This window comes from Heteronotia binoei, chromosome 5 (genome assembly GCF_032191835.1).
Source record: "Heteronotia binoei isolate CCM8104 ecotype False Entrance Well chromosome 5, APGP_CSIRO_Hbin_v1, whole genome shotgun sequence".
Taxonomy (NCBI): Eukaryota; Metazoa; Chordata; class Lepidosauria; order Squamata; family Gekkonidae; genus Heteronotia; species Heteronotia binoei.
In genome coordinates, this window is record NC_083227.1 from 105,998,356 (window position 1) to 106,013,133 (window position 14,778).

At 39.7% G+C, this 14,778-nt stretch overlaps 1 protein-coding gene across 5 annotated transcripts in view; it reads right to left on the reverse strand.

Moving 5' to 3' along the window:
• The window catches only part of RAD54L2 (RAD54 like 2), a 105,950-nt gene that overhangs the window by 40,523 nt on the left and 50,649 nt on the right, over positions 1–14,778 (reverse strand). The window contains exon 1 of one of the 5 annotated variants that reach the window (XM_060239990.1): positions 2,293–2,454. The exons of the other annotated variants lie outside the window; for them this stretch is intronic. Coding sequence (XP_060095973.1) covers positions 2,293–2,326 — 34 coding nt within the window. The 5' untranslated portion in view covers positions 2,327–2,454. Of the gene's footprint in view, positions 1–2,292; positions 2,455–14,778 lie in introns of those variants that run through there. 5 annotated transcript variants of the gene reach the window in all.

Genomic DNA, 14,778 nt, shown 5'->3' on the forward strand with positions numbered 1-14,778 from the left:
CAGACAAAGAAGGTGCTGTACAAATAATCCTAGCAAATTTGTACAGTCATATGTCATTGATAAAGTTGGGGTTAAATAGAAACCCTTGTCTCCTCCCACACTTGGTGCTTCTAATAAAAGTTTTCTCACCTGCTGTTACTAATCAATCAGGTTCATTATGCCCCTCCCACTAAATAATGTTTGATATCCCTTACCGTGTGCTGCAAAAAATGATTCAACATTATAAAAAGGAAGGCAATGAATGTACTGCAAGGTATAATCATGTAAAATATTAAAATGGCCCAAGAAACAAAATTCAGCTATAAAAGCTGGTACTCGAGATACATTTGAGAATGTCTGACTGCAGTTTTCATAGCTACCACAAAGCAAACCATACAATTACAGGAAATAATTTTTGTTTGATACATCAACGAATGCCTTTCTATCTAGTGTGGCAAAGTTAGCATGGAAGATCCAAGTTTGATCTCACTTGGCCTTCCATCTGCTCTAAAGGGAATGCCTTGAGTTTTACTTGAGGGTTTCCACACTGTATCTTCTAAGAACATACACAGTTACAAAGTGCTTCTTGGCTGCATAGCAAAACAGGCCTTCAAGGTCAGCATTATCTGCCAGATAGTCAATTAAGACAAAACTGAGATTGTAGTGATTTCTCTTCACAGATTCTTTTTTAACTTACTCCAATTTTATCTTTTGAGGCAGTCTGATTAAACGGGTGACTTCCAAAATGGGGCCATACATTTTAATGTTTCTCAGACTTGATCTCAAGTCTAATACAAAAAAGATCTCTTTTAAAATGTTTTAAACATTTAACTTCCACTCTGATTCACTAACCAGTTAAGCTTGCATGCCAGACACTCCTGACTGCAGTGAGAACTAAATCAGCTTAGATTCATGTCCTTCCTTTCATCATAACCAGGTTTTCAGCCAGACTACCCAAACTGAATTGCTTAGGCAGCATCCATTAAATATATTTTAATTCCTGCATACATTTTGAAATATAATTCTCATGATTTTTGCATTCTGAGCATTAGTTTAATCATCCAGCCCACACATTCTGTTGGCTAACTATACAAATCTAGAGTCTAATGAAAATATACAGAAATTCCACTATTTAGGGAATTATCTTTCTCAGCTTCAATTATATGTATGTTGGGTTAGATCCCATGGAGGATTTCCATGAACACAAGTGGAGGCTATTTTCACGGCTCACCCCTCCTGCTGCTGTCCGATACCATTCCTAGGATCCTCCTTGCCTCCCAAGAGCAGCCTTTGAAAGGGGGGGGGACATTTTGGGTTGCTTCAGGAGGGTAGAGGTAAGGAAATTGTGCTTGTTGATATATACCCCTTCAGGCAGTGGAAAATTAACTTTGACTCCTATAAAGTTCACCTTCTCCTCATGAACTTTAAAGAAAGAGAATTTTATCAATTAGCAGCCTGGTTAGGTATAGAATGATGGATTCTATAATAAAAGCAGCACTATGTTTAAAAAACTAAAAATCATGATCTGTGAAACAAGACATTCTTAACATGATGTATTTACAAGAACAAAGGCTCCCCAACACTGCAACCTATTTCACTGAACTAAGAAGGCCAAGGAGACTACTACTAATCATGCTGGGGATAAAGAAAAAGCTGCTTGTGAATAGTAGTATAGGAGAGAAAAAAATCAGCAATAGCTTTAAAAGAGTACGCATACCTACACACCCCTGTCATTCACCCTGTCCCAAGAAGAATATGACCAGTGAGAGCTCCATGAACTGTCCTAGTATAATATGGACAAAGAACCAGGAGTGCATCAAAAAGGAAGAAAACATTTAACAGTCAATACAGAATATACCACACCAGTGGTCAGTAAAGCAACAAGTGAAAAAGGGACAATATCTAAAACTGAATGATAATCCTCCCAAGTCAAAGATTTAACTGGCCCCTTTACCAAAAACTTAAAGATATTAAAAAGTTGCAAAGAGCCTCATACTTTGTATGAAGCCAGAATATCATACTAATAACAGTACTAAATTTTAACCACAGTATCGACTGCAGAATTAGTGGCTCACAAGGTGATTTGTACCAAAAATATTCTAATCCAATCATATCAGATTCCACAATGAGAATATCAAGAGCACCCTAGAAATATTATGAGCTCTCACTCCCTATTATAATAAATTGCTTGCTAGAGCAATCGGGGGAGGGGCAGTGGGAAGAGAGAGAGAGAGACAGAGAGGGAGAGAGAGAAAGACAGAGAGACACAGAGAGAGAGAGAGAGAGAGAGAGAGTCCAAGTCCCATATCTTACCTGGAAACTGCTGAGACTCATCCAAGAGGAGCATTTTGCTCAGTACATGCAGATGATTACGAAAACACAGCTTCCTTCAGCAGTTGGTTCAGTAACTTCAGCAAAAGTTAGTGTGGCAAGCTGTCAAATCCTGTCAGCTATTCTAGTTCCAGACCAAATGTCTGAGTCACTGCAACCTACATACCATCTCAGTTTGAAGTACCATAATTCACAAATGATGATGCTCTGACCACAATATGCTTTCTATTCAAGTAGTTCCAAACTGTTGTGAGAAAGTCCAAATAAATTCACAATGTTCAGAAATTCTGATAAACAGTGTTTAGTACTGTACCCCATAAACCCAAGTAAAGAGCACACCCAACAAAAAAATACACCTTGTAATTCAGTTGTGACTGAGAAAAGTCACTTATATAACCAATTAAATATGCCTAGGGTTTATTCTAAATAGCACCGGGACTTATCTTCCTCCCCTACTCAAGTACTCAAAGCAATGAGTATAAATAATCCAGCAGGTAGCCTGGAACCAATCAGAGAAGTTATTCTGTTTTGTTGACTGTAATCAGCATAAATTAGAGGAGGTACCAAGCACCACTCCTGAGAAACTGTATAGTTTCCTAAGCAGAAAGAAATCACATATGTATCTGGGAGACCTCTTCTCTCTCTGTAGGCTTTTGCAACAAATTTACACACCATGTTCACCTGATCCCATTTATTCAGTGCATTATCCATTTGAACTAGTGACAGAGAGCAGAAATAAAAATCCTTACATAACTATTCAGGCTCAGCAGGGGCCCCACACAGGGGAATTTCAACAGGCAACAGAAAATCACACAGTAGGATATACAAAAAACTCCAGAAATTCATTTGGGGGTGGGGAGGCTGGAAAGGGTGCAAATTAATAAATAAATAAGTATGCTCCCTGCTTTTCAAGAATGCCTTAGAAGATTTACCTTCACCAATAACTTATAAAAGTGCTTGCTGAACCCCAAGTAATTACACATGCATGAAATCAACAACTTTGTCACTTGGGAAACTTGTGACCCAGACACTGGCAAGCAACACTAACTGTTTGGCTTTGACAGTAAACATTTATTTTCGAGCTTAGCTACAGTGCCCAATAATGATCCAGAGACAGTGAAAAGGTCTTTTAATTTCTGGAGTTTTATAGGGCAACACCACTCTAAACAGAACCTCTCTTCACAACGGGCTTATTATAGCTGTTCATTACACTTAATTTATTTAGTTTCCTTTGCCTAGGCTCAGAATAAGCCACACAACAGACTGTACTCTTAAGCATACTAACTAAGAAGTAAGAGTTAACCCAAGCAAACACTGACACACTTAACAGCTGAGCAGGGATTTAACTTTGGGTATGCCACAGTCAACCAAGATTTCATTTAGGTATAATGCTGGTTGTGATGTAGCAGATTAAGCTTCTATAGCCTTCTATTTGGAGTCCTAATAGAGTATTAACTTATCCTTGTTTCAACACTCTCCTACAAACCAACACCATTTACAGTTTTAAAAGAATAGTATGCTGGTGGGTGAAGCAGTGACATCTAACATCCAGACACCTTTTAAATTACTATGTAACACAATCCTCTATCACCTTAAATTCAAGATCTAACCACCTCTGGTCTGAAGCTAAATTAGGAAGTCTTGTTATTTTCAGAACACCTAATAATAGAAAACTACATTTTCTCTCTGCCATTAGCAAGTTTTAAAAAGGGTTCTGGTCCAAGATCCTGATCCATTAACTGAGACTATGAAAACATGAAGCTAGACAAAGTAGCAGCAGCAAATGTGTAACAAAACAAGTTCAAAGCACAGAATGAATCTGATAGCCCCAGTTAGTTTATTACAAATGTGTCAGTTTGCTGCCTGAAACAATCTTGAGACTCCTCTGGTTCATGGCTTTCAGAAAAAATTAGACCCATCAGTTTTAGCTTATAAACAAGATAGCTCAATTAAGGAGACCAATTAAATCGAATTATATAAAAATAACTAAATTTCACATGAATTGGAATAGTTATTATCCTGCTACTCTTTGATGGCATACTATACACTTTTGCTCTCACCACTGTTGTCTGATGATCCTCCCTGTTCTATATAAGATCTCCTCTCTTACCTGTCTGCAAAAACATTACATTTTCTTGGCCTGTTCTCTCTGTTGCTGATTTTCTTTGCTCCCACAGAGTACACCAGTTCTGCTTTGGTTCCTCAATGTTCCTAACTAGGTGGACTGATCCTCTTTTTTACCATTGTTTGCCAGACTATTCTTCTATCAACAGCTGTACTTTGTGGACCAAACAATGATTTCATTCTCCTTAAGTTTTGACCCAGCTAAACGATTTATACTCATCCCAATTTATGCTCAGTTTTCTCTCAAGCTGCTATATTTTTACCAGCTGTTCCTTCCACGTGCTGTCACTTTCAACAAGTTCTCCACTTGAAAGCTAGCAAAAGGAACTGACTTCAAATTAAAGAGCATGATCTAGACTAGCATGCATGTGTTTAATTCTGTCAATGAAATCAATGGGACTTTAAACTTGCTTTGAACATCTGGGGCGGATGACAGGATACAAATATTTTGTTTAGGATCTTTCTATACCAGCTTTTCATAAAATTATGCACATTGAGGCACATAATAAAAATATTTAAAACTATCACTATATGCATGGCCAAACCAGAGAAAATAACTATTAAAAGCCATCCTAGAATAGGTGCTGAAACCAAGATCAGCAAAGAGGGGACCAAACTAACTTCTCAAGAAGAGAATTACAAAGTTTAATGAAAGTAAAACCAGGCCTTCATGTGTATCTCTGGCAAACCAGGCTCCCATTGTATTGCTCTTGCAGACTCACCAGACTCACACCTGGTGATTTCAATGGGCCTACACTGGAGCATAACATTGCAATGTTAAGAGCTTTAAAATGTCAACAGCAGCAATACTGGACAGTACTAGGCCCAGAAACAAACTGAATATTTAAGTGAAGTTAGTATATAATTGGCATTATATGGTCAAGGAAGAAAGCCTAGTTAACATTTTTGCTCCTGCGGTTCTTGGACTGTCTTAAAATGCATCCCTGTATAAAGCATGATACAATATTCTACTTTGGATGCTAGCAAAGCATATGCAACTTTGACCATCCCCACTGGGAATGGCCTCAGGTGGCAAATCAACTAACGTTTAGGAAAATGCCTCATATGTGTTTAAAGTGTTATCATGTTGCAGCCGACTTATGGTGACCCTATAATATAAACAGCACCATGGAATAGTTTTTAAATTTTAATTGTATTAATGTTTTATAGATTTTATGACTTATTGTTTTAAATCGTGTAAACGACTGTTGTAAGCCGCCCTGAGTCCACTTGTGGAGAGGGCAGGATAAAAGTCTAATGTAAATAAATAAATATTGCTGAGAGCATGTTGCCAGCAAAGGACTGGCTTACTCCTATTATAAATATATACTTAAGTGGTACTGGGAGAATGACAGATCTTGAAGAAAATCAAGAGATTGCAGAGAGCATTTGCACTGCATTGTAATCAGAGCCAGATTAACAATTAGGCCAAGTAGGCACTGGCCTAAGGGCCCCCATGCCTTTAGGGGCCCCAGGCTGGTTTGCCTCTCCAGGGCCATGGGAAAAAGCCCAAGGATATTGGAGTGTGTGTTTGCCTTGCATTGCCTTGCCTTGCCTTGCCAAAACCCAGGGAGATCGGACACTCTGTTTCCTTGCAAAAGCCCAAAAAAACCTCACTTGCACCTTGACTCTGTTCATCTCTGACCTTGGGTTGGGGAGAAGAAAAGACTCTCTTTTGCCTTGCAAAAACCCAAGAAAATTGGACAGTCTGTCTCCTTGCAAAAGCCCAGGGGGTTGGAAACACCCACTTGCACCTAACTCTGCTCTTTGGAGTGGAGAGAAAGGGAATTTTTTTTCTTGCCTTGCAAAAGCCCAAGGAAATCATCTCTGGAAGGTGTGTGCGTGCCTTTAAATCTCACTGACTAGAGCTGTATGGGCTGGGTGAGTAGGCAGAACAACATGGCTCTGTGAAGCATGTGTGAGAAAGGAAGAAAAGTGTTTATTTGGAGTAAAACTCCACCCCCTCCCTAGGCTACTCTCTGTTTTCCTGTTAATCTGGAGAAGTTGTGAAAATGCAACGTATGCTTACATTCATCAGTTCCTGTGAGTAAATTGCCCCAGTAAGATCACAAATGTGAAGGCTTGAAAACTATTTTGGCTGCTCTGTGTGTGGGAGAAGGGGATTGCAGCCAACTGCTGGGGAAGATAAGGAAATGAAAATTGTATTCAGGAGAACTTCCCTGCTGTATTTTTTATTTATTTCAGGGAATGGGAAAGTCTCCTGGCTCTACCCCCAAAGTCCCCAGAAATTTTTGAGTTGGACCTGGCAACCCTATGCTCTCTTCTCCAGAGGGAAGCTGTTTTGATTCAAATGATTCAGGCTGACTTGGATTAATCAGAAATGAGCAGCATTTACTGTATATTGTGATCATTGGTAAACTGATAGTGTTCACTGATCAAGATCTAAGCATCATAGAGACTTTACTGGGGAAAGGAAATCTGAGCCAAGGTGGCAAATTAATAAATGTTTGTTTAAGTACATTTTTATTTAGTACGTTTTTATCCCACCCTTCCTCCAAGGTGCTCGAGGTGGAGTACATGGTTCTTCTCTCCTCCATTTTATTCACAAAACAACACTATACATTCATGTGAGACAGTGACTGATCTAAGGTCAGCAAGTAAATTTCATGGCAGAATGGGGATCTGAGCAGGACTCAGGGTGCCTTTCATCAACGTAGAATACAATAGATTAAACTAAGTATTTAGCAAGCGGAACAGTTCACTTACTTTTTCAGATGCCAGGTGATGAAATCATAGAATCACAAAGTTGGAAGGGACCTCCAGGGTCATCTAGTCCAACCCCTGCACAATACAGGACATTTACAAATACCTCCCCCTAAATTCACAGGATCCGCATAGCTGACAGATGGCCATCTAGCCTCTGTTTAAAAACCTCAAAGGAAGGAGAGCTGACCACCTCCCGAGGAAGCCTGTTCCACTGAAAATATTTCCCAGTGGTACAGCAATTGTCAAATCATGATTTCACTTTAAATACAACTGTACAGGTGTTTTTAAGCCTTAGCAACAGAATCCCCCTGGCTTTTCCCATCTTTTGCCTGCCTTGGTGTTTTTAATGGGGTCGTGGTGGTTGCACAGAATTCTGCTGGAGGCTGCCTCTTCCACCATAAGAGCACCTGGAAATCATGGTGACAATTCATCTGTTTTCGAATGCAAGAGACCAATAAAGGTGGTTTGCCATTGTCAGTTCTGCTTAGTAACACTGGAATTCTCCTATTCAAATACTAACCAGGGTCAAATCAAGCCAAGCTGGGGAAAGCACCCCTGGTTATCTGATTATCCAAGAAGAGTCCAAGAGCACTCCCACACTGCAATCCTACTTCAGTTTCACTCAGTATACCTCTTCCTGGATCAGCTTTGCCTTCGATCAACAGCAATTCTGCTTTATATGAATTCAGTTTATTAGCCCTCATCCAGTACCACAGAGAAGGCTACTCAGTGGAGCAGTTCACTTGGTGCCTATGCTGCTCTCCTTTAGGCACCAGGCAAATCATTACTTTTTGCCCAAACTTTTAAAGGATTGATCTTTTAAAACACAATTTTTATAGTTTACTTTTAACCTGAAAACTGTAAAATTTATTTTAAGCTGTTCAGTCTTTTATACTTTTATACTCTGGCAGGACTTTTAATTCTGGGTTTTAATTAGCAACTTTCATGGTGTTTAATGTTTCTATTATGGTTTATTTTGTAAGTTGCCTTAGGCAGTTTCCCTGAAGAGGCAGCACAGAAATTAATAAATAGTTTTTGCTGGATCATGCCCACATGCAGCTAGATAACTACATCCCAAGCTATGTAAAAGTGACTAAAATCCAGTGGAGGGGATACCAAAATGTTAAGGCGGGGGTGGTCAAACTGTGGCTCAGGAGTCACATGCAGGTCTTTTACACATGTTGTGCTGCTCTCAAAGGTCAAAGAGGAATTTAATGCAGGTTTACTCTCAAGTAAGCATGCTTTGCATTGGGATCTCATCCTCTGAGCACTGACCCATAGGTAGATGACTATTTCCACCATATGTGAAGCAGGGAAGGGGAGGCGAAGGTAGGATTGCAAGCTTTTTTCCACCTCACAGGTTTCCCAGAGACCTAGAGTGGGTAAAGAGAGTGCAAAAGCCGAGAGAGCCACTGGAAGGAGGGACAGAATTAAACAGGGCAACACAGGGTTTCCCCTTAATTTCAAAGCACTTGTAGGAACTATATTTACTAACCTTGGTGTCAAGGCAAAGAGAGATGCATAATGATACAAACAGTGGTCAGTGATTTATATGGTGCATGTGTGTTTCCTTCTCCCACTAGTGCCAAAAAATAATTCCCTAACCTTTCCCTATGCTAGTCTTTTGGGAAATATTATTCCCAGCTTTTGTTTTTTAAAAAAAGTCTCCTAGCATGGTCATGTTGTAAAATGTATACATATGTATTTTAACTTTCTGTGCAAAGGAAGTATTAAGAATTTTAATAAAGATGTGTGTAATTTTTGTTCATGTCTTGCGCCTCTCAAACATCTGACATTTATTCTATGTGGCTCTTACATTGGCCACCCATGTGTTAAGGTATCAAATGACAACCAAAACAGTATCTTAAAACCTTGTTTTAAGGTTCTCTCATTTTAAGAGATAACATTTCATAAGCGGAGGGGGGGGGAGTCTTCAGGAGAGGAAAATATTCCCTACAATCGTTTTTCAGAAGTGTTCCATGCCTTTACATCACAAATATAAATGTTGTTTTAATGGGCTTAATCCAAAAGCCTACTGGACACATAAAACATGACTGGCACCCCCCAAACTCCATTTTGTATTTTCTTCCCCAAACGGAATGCTTCAGCCTGTAAGTATATTTGATGTTTAAAAGCAGTATTCATGAACAACCCAAGAATAATAAATTGCATAGTACATAATAGGTTTGAAGCAGAAAGACTACACGGAAAGGACAAGATTTATTGATTCCATGCCTTCAAGCCACAGTGCAATTATTACAAATTTGCAAGTATATATAGTTTCAAATTTCAACCTTCAGCTTTCAAAAAGAGGTTTCAAATAATACTGAGGAAAGCAAATTGTCTTAGAATGATAAATACCACATTCTTCTTGACTGAGTTATAACTATGCCACAAATTTGTAAAATAAGCATAATATCATATAAAAGCTATGATATTATGTTTATTTTTTAGAATTGAAATATTTTTACTAAAGACCAGGTTTGTTTAGGGATGGACACCTTCTTTAGTTTCCTGACCTGCAAATAATCTTTGCAAGAATGAGAATGCAAGGAAGAAAAAGGGAACAAAAGTTTGAAATTGGAAAAAGTTTACTTCAGCTGCTCTTAGCAAAAAGTAGTAAAACCTGGAAATAAATAGGACAGGAAGATATTATTTCTCAAGTCCATGAGAACTAGTGTTGCTTCTTAATTCAAAAATTCTGTAGTTGATATGACCAAGAAGTTTGAGGACAGGATGACCCAAATTTGCTTGTGGAGTGTCCCCCCGCCCCCCCTCCAAATAGAACAGTGGTTCAGAGTACTCCAAACAGCAGTTTTACTTGATATCCCATCCTCTGGGGCAACTACAGTGAAAAAAAGCAAGCAGTCAGTTTTACTGCTATTAACAGAAGAACAAGAAAACAAGACCCAGTCAGCTGATCTGAAAGAAGGGGACTTGGCTTCACTGACTCCTTTTAAAAATGTAATGCAAGTCATTTCTCTAGGTTATGTAATGTTTTGACTCTGCCAGAAGCTGTGCCACTTTTTCCAAAAAAGAAATTTATCGCAGAAAGCACAGGATGGGGCAAATCAGGAGAAACATGATCATCGTGATGTATGATACCTTCCTGTTCAATGAAAATATGAAATAAAGCATTGCTTACATTTTTAAAAAGGAACCTTGCCCAAAATGTCATTCGTCTGTGAAACCCTGGGGGAGGGAGAAGAATGAACGTTCTTGTCCTCACTTCCCACATCAGCATTCAAGTCACGCCCCACTCCAATGATGATCTCTTAGGTAACAGTTCAGAGAGTTAGTTAAAATTCTAGAATTAACAAGAACGGGTTCTTCCCATAACATGGTCTTTATTTCAAATTACTCTCCTGACTTCCCTCAGATTTAGCTGAGATCTCTGATGCTTCCACGCCACATACTCCCTGCCACAATAAAGTTAAACAGAGTGAGGGAAACAAGTTCACAAGCTCTTCCATATCAGACAGAGTCAAAGAGAAACACACAGTCCAAGTGCAAAGTGTTCTTAAAATCCATTAAAAGGCTTTAAAAAAATCATCATTACGCCAGAACAGAACAACCAAACCGAAAGAGCTATGAGCCTACTGTGAGATTTACAGATTCCCTCCAGGTTCTCCATTACTGTACTTCTTTGTTTTCAGCATTTATGTCACACACTCTCAGCCAAACTTAGTTCTCAAGGAGGCTTACAACAGATTTAGGAACTACCTTATTTACTTTCATGTTCTCTTCTCAAACTTTTTTGCTTTTTATTTTTTAAAAATGCATATAATACCCATTGTCCCAAAAGGTTCAGGGCAGTTAATGGAAAAATTGAAACAGAAGAATTATGCATATAGTTTATTAAAACAATTCATATTACCTGACAAACATTTAATTGAACAACCCACAATCATAATTCAGCAATAGGTATCCAGAGCTTTAAAAAGCAATAGGAAAAAATCCAACCATTTATTGATCCAACAATCTAGATATTGAAAATTACTCACTTTCAAGAAAAGGCCCTCTGGAACCAGGCATGCCTTCCAGAAGGCCAGAATCTGACACACATCACTGAGCACACTATTTCACAAGACGGAAGCCAAAAAGAAATGCCGGCTTCTGATTAAACCCCGCCAGACTATACAAGATGAGGGAATAGTTAAAAAGAAACTGGTGAAACCCTGAGCAGGCACATGAGTTTATATCAGGAAAGAAGGTCCTCTGGATATATGAAGTTATCTAAAGATAACAACCAACATCTTGAATCAAACCCTTAAGCAGATTGGCAGCCAAATTAACTGTTTTGGTATCAGTATTATAAGATTTTATCATTTTCATCTAGGCTCTTTATTGTTTTTCAAAAATAAGCACCTAGGAGCACTCCAAACTCTTCACATGCTCAGATAATTATAATTTTAGACCATTTAAAATAGGAGGGTCAATCTCCTCAAAAACATCAACTCTGCTAACCAGCATCACCTCAATCATGTCTGGATTCAGTTTCAGCTTAAGAACATAAGAGAAGCCATGTTGGATCAGGCCAATGGCCCATTCAGTCCAACACACTATCACACAGTGGTCAAAAAACCCAGGTGCCATCAGGAGGTCCACTAGTGGGGCTAGGACACTAGAAACCCTCCCACTGTTGCTTCCCCAAGCATCAAGAATACAGAATATCACTGCACCAGACAGAGAGTTCCATCTATATCCTGTGGCTAATAGCCACTGATGCACCTCTGCTCCGTATGTTTATCCAATCCCCTCTTGAAGCTATCTATGAGTGTAGCTGCCAACACCTCTTGTGACAGTGAATTCCATGGTTATTCATCCTGTCTTGACATTTTCAATGAGTTATCTACTACGATTCCAAAATCTCTCATTTGGTCAGTCTCTGCCAGTTCAGACCCCATTTATTTATGGTTAGGATTTTTAGCCTCAATGTGCATTACTTTGCACTTGGCCACACTGAACCTCATTTGCCACGCTGACACCCACTCACTCAGCCTCAACAGATCCCTTTTGAGTGCCTCACAATCCTACCTGGTTCTCACCACCCTGAACAATTCAATGTCATCCGCAAGCTTAACCACTTTGCTACTTACTCCCAACTATAAATTATTAATTAACAAGTTAAAAAGCATCAGACCCAGTACTCCTTTATGTTTTAATCATCCCTTATCTTTTGATCTGAAGGGTGATAAACTTCCAGAGCTAGCTTCCTTTTGGGCATACTATTTTGTCCCAAAACATTTCCAGAAGCAAATCTAATTCTCTTACCTTCTCAGTTTTACTGAGCTGTATACCCTCTGACATACAGAGCCACCTCACCTCCAACCCTTTCCTCCTTATCCTTCCAATATAATTTATATCCAGGATTCACCATGTCCCACTGATTCTCCTCAACCCACCAAGTTTCTGAAATGCCCACAATGTCTATATTTCCCCCCAAAACCAAGCATTCCAACTCCCTGATTTTACTTCAGACACTTCTATTTTTGTATATAAACATCTATAATTTCCTAGGCACATTAGTCCTGAAACCTTCCTCCTGCTTTACTTGAGACCTTGCCAGGCAGTCCATATTGTTTGTCACCATCTCAGTGGACAGCTCTAATCCATTGCCCTGTAGAAAAGTAACAGCTAACCCTTCATCACTTTGAGATGAGCCACCCAGAACTGAAGACAGTTCATCTCCTATCAGCTTTCCCCCAAGATTTAGTTTAAAAACTGCTCTGCCACCTTTTTTATTTTAAGTGCCAGCAGCCTGGTTCCTTCTTGGGACAAGTAGAGATCGTCTCTTTTGTACAGCTCCTGCTTGTTCCAAAAAGCATCCCAGTGCCTAATGAACTTGAACCCTTCCTCTCTACAGCATCATCTCATCCATGCATTGAGGCTCCTAATTTGTGCCTGTCTCTCTAGCCCTGCACATGGAACAGGCAGCAGAGAAGGCTACCTTGGAGGTCCTGGCCTTGAATTTAGGCTCTAGCAGCCTAAACTTTTTCTCCAAGACCTCACAACTGTATTTCCCCACATCATTGGTGCCAACATATACCATGACCACTGGCCCCTCCCCAGCACTGTCTACCAGCCTATCTAGAATATGTGTAATGTCTGCTGCCTTCACACTAGACAGACAAGTCATCATATAGTCAGTATGAAGGTTTGCCACCCAGCTATCTAACTGCCTAAGGATCAAATCACCAACTACCAAGAGTCCCACTCCCTCCCTGCCGAGGAATAGTTCCTTGGTGCAAAAGGATACCTGTCCACCAACTGAAGAAGAGATCCCTTCTGAGGGCACATTCCCCTTATCCTCAGCACAGTACCCTGTTGCTTCTCATGCTCTCTGACAGCAATGGGGCTGCCATTTTCAGAGTGGGTCACATGTAACAACTCCCAGAGAATCTTCTCCATTAGCTTGTCTCTGCTTCTCCAGGTCAGCCACCTCAGCCTCAAGGGTGCAAACTCGTTCCCTGAGAACCAGGAGCTCCTTGCAGTGCACACATATCCAAGACTTCTATCCAGTGGGCAGATAATCGTACATATGACAATCAGTGCAAAACACTGGATAGCACCAAACCAATACTCCCTCTGTGGAGTCTTGTGAGCAAAAATTCCACTTTATGAGCTACTGACATTAAAGTTGTGAGCTACTGCACAAATTCTTTTGCTCTGGAGCCATTTTTCCTGAGCTAAGACAAAAATGTGTGAGCTGGAGGCTAAGAAACTGTGAGCTAACTTACACTAACTCAGCTTATAGGGAACACTGCCTCCAACCCCCTGCTGGCATTCTGCCTCCACAACTGCTTTTAAAATTTTTAATTGTTTTTTAAATAAATATATACAATTCTCCTTTTAATACCCTTTGTGTTTATGTGGCTCTCCTTGTGGAAAGTCTACTTACCTTATAGGGAACACAAGGAGACTAGGGCCATGGCTTCCTGGTTCTTAATGGGCTTTTCTTTCAGAGCCCCTAAGTTAAGAGCCACAGGCCAAGAGCCTGGCGAGGTGCAGCCTTACAAATGCAAAGAGTGTGGGATCAGCAGTCAGCCCCAGGCAAGTGGATCCTCCCACATCCACTTTACCTCATCATACAGGACTGATTTATAGTCTGAGTTACTTTAACACAACTATACAGAATTCAAATGCTGGAAACACTGTTTAATATGACACTACTTACTATGTTCACAAGAACAAAGGCAAATAGTACTAAGCTATAGTAGGATTACACACTGAAATGTTTATCTGTATGCTTCTGGAAGGAAAATTAAGGTTGCTGATATTTTTACTGGGCCTGATTCTGGCCTTCTCACACTGTATCAACATGCAAGAATTAAGATGGTGAAATAATTTCTGGCATTGATCATTTTATTGAAGAATACTACCCACTTCTCAACAGCAACCCTCTTACATTATGCAAAACTATATTAATATTAATATTTAGGCTACATTTCACAAACTGAAGAAGCTCTTCTTTAAAAAAGGAAAAAAGCATACAACAAATATTCTGTTTTGTTATATATCCACAGGGCAAGCTCATCCACTAGGCAAATTAGGCATTTGCCTAGGGTGCTGGGCCAGGAGGGGCCAAATTGGGCTCCCCCCTCCCCGGTACCCAAG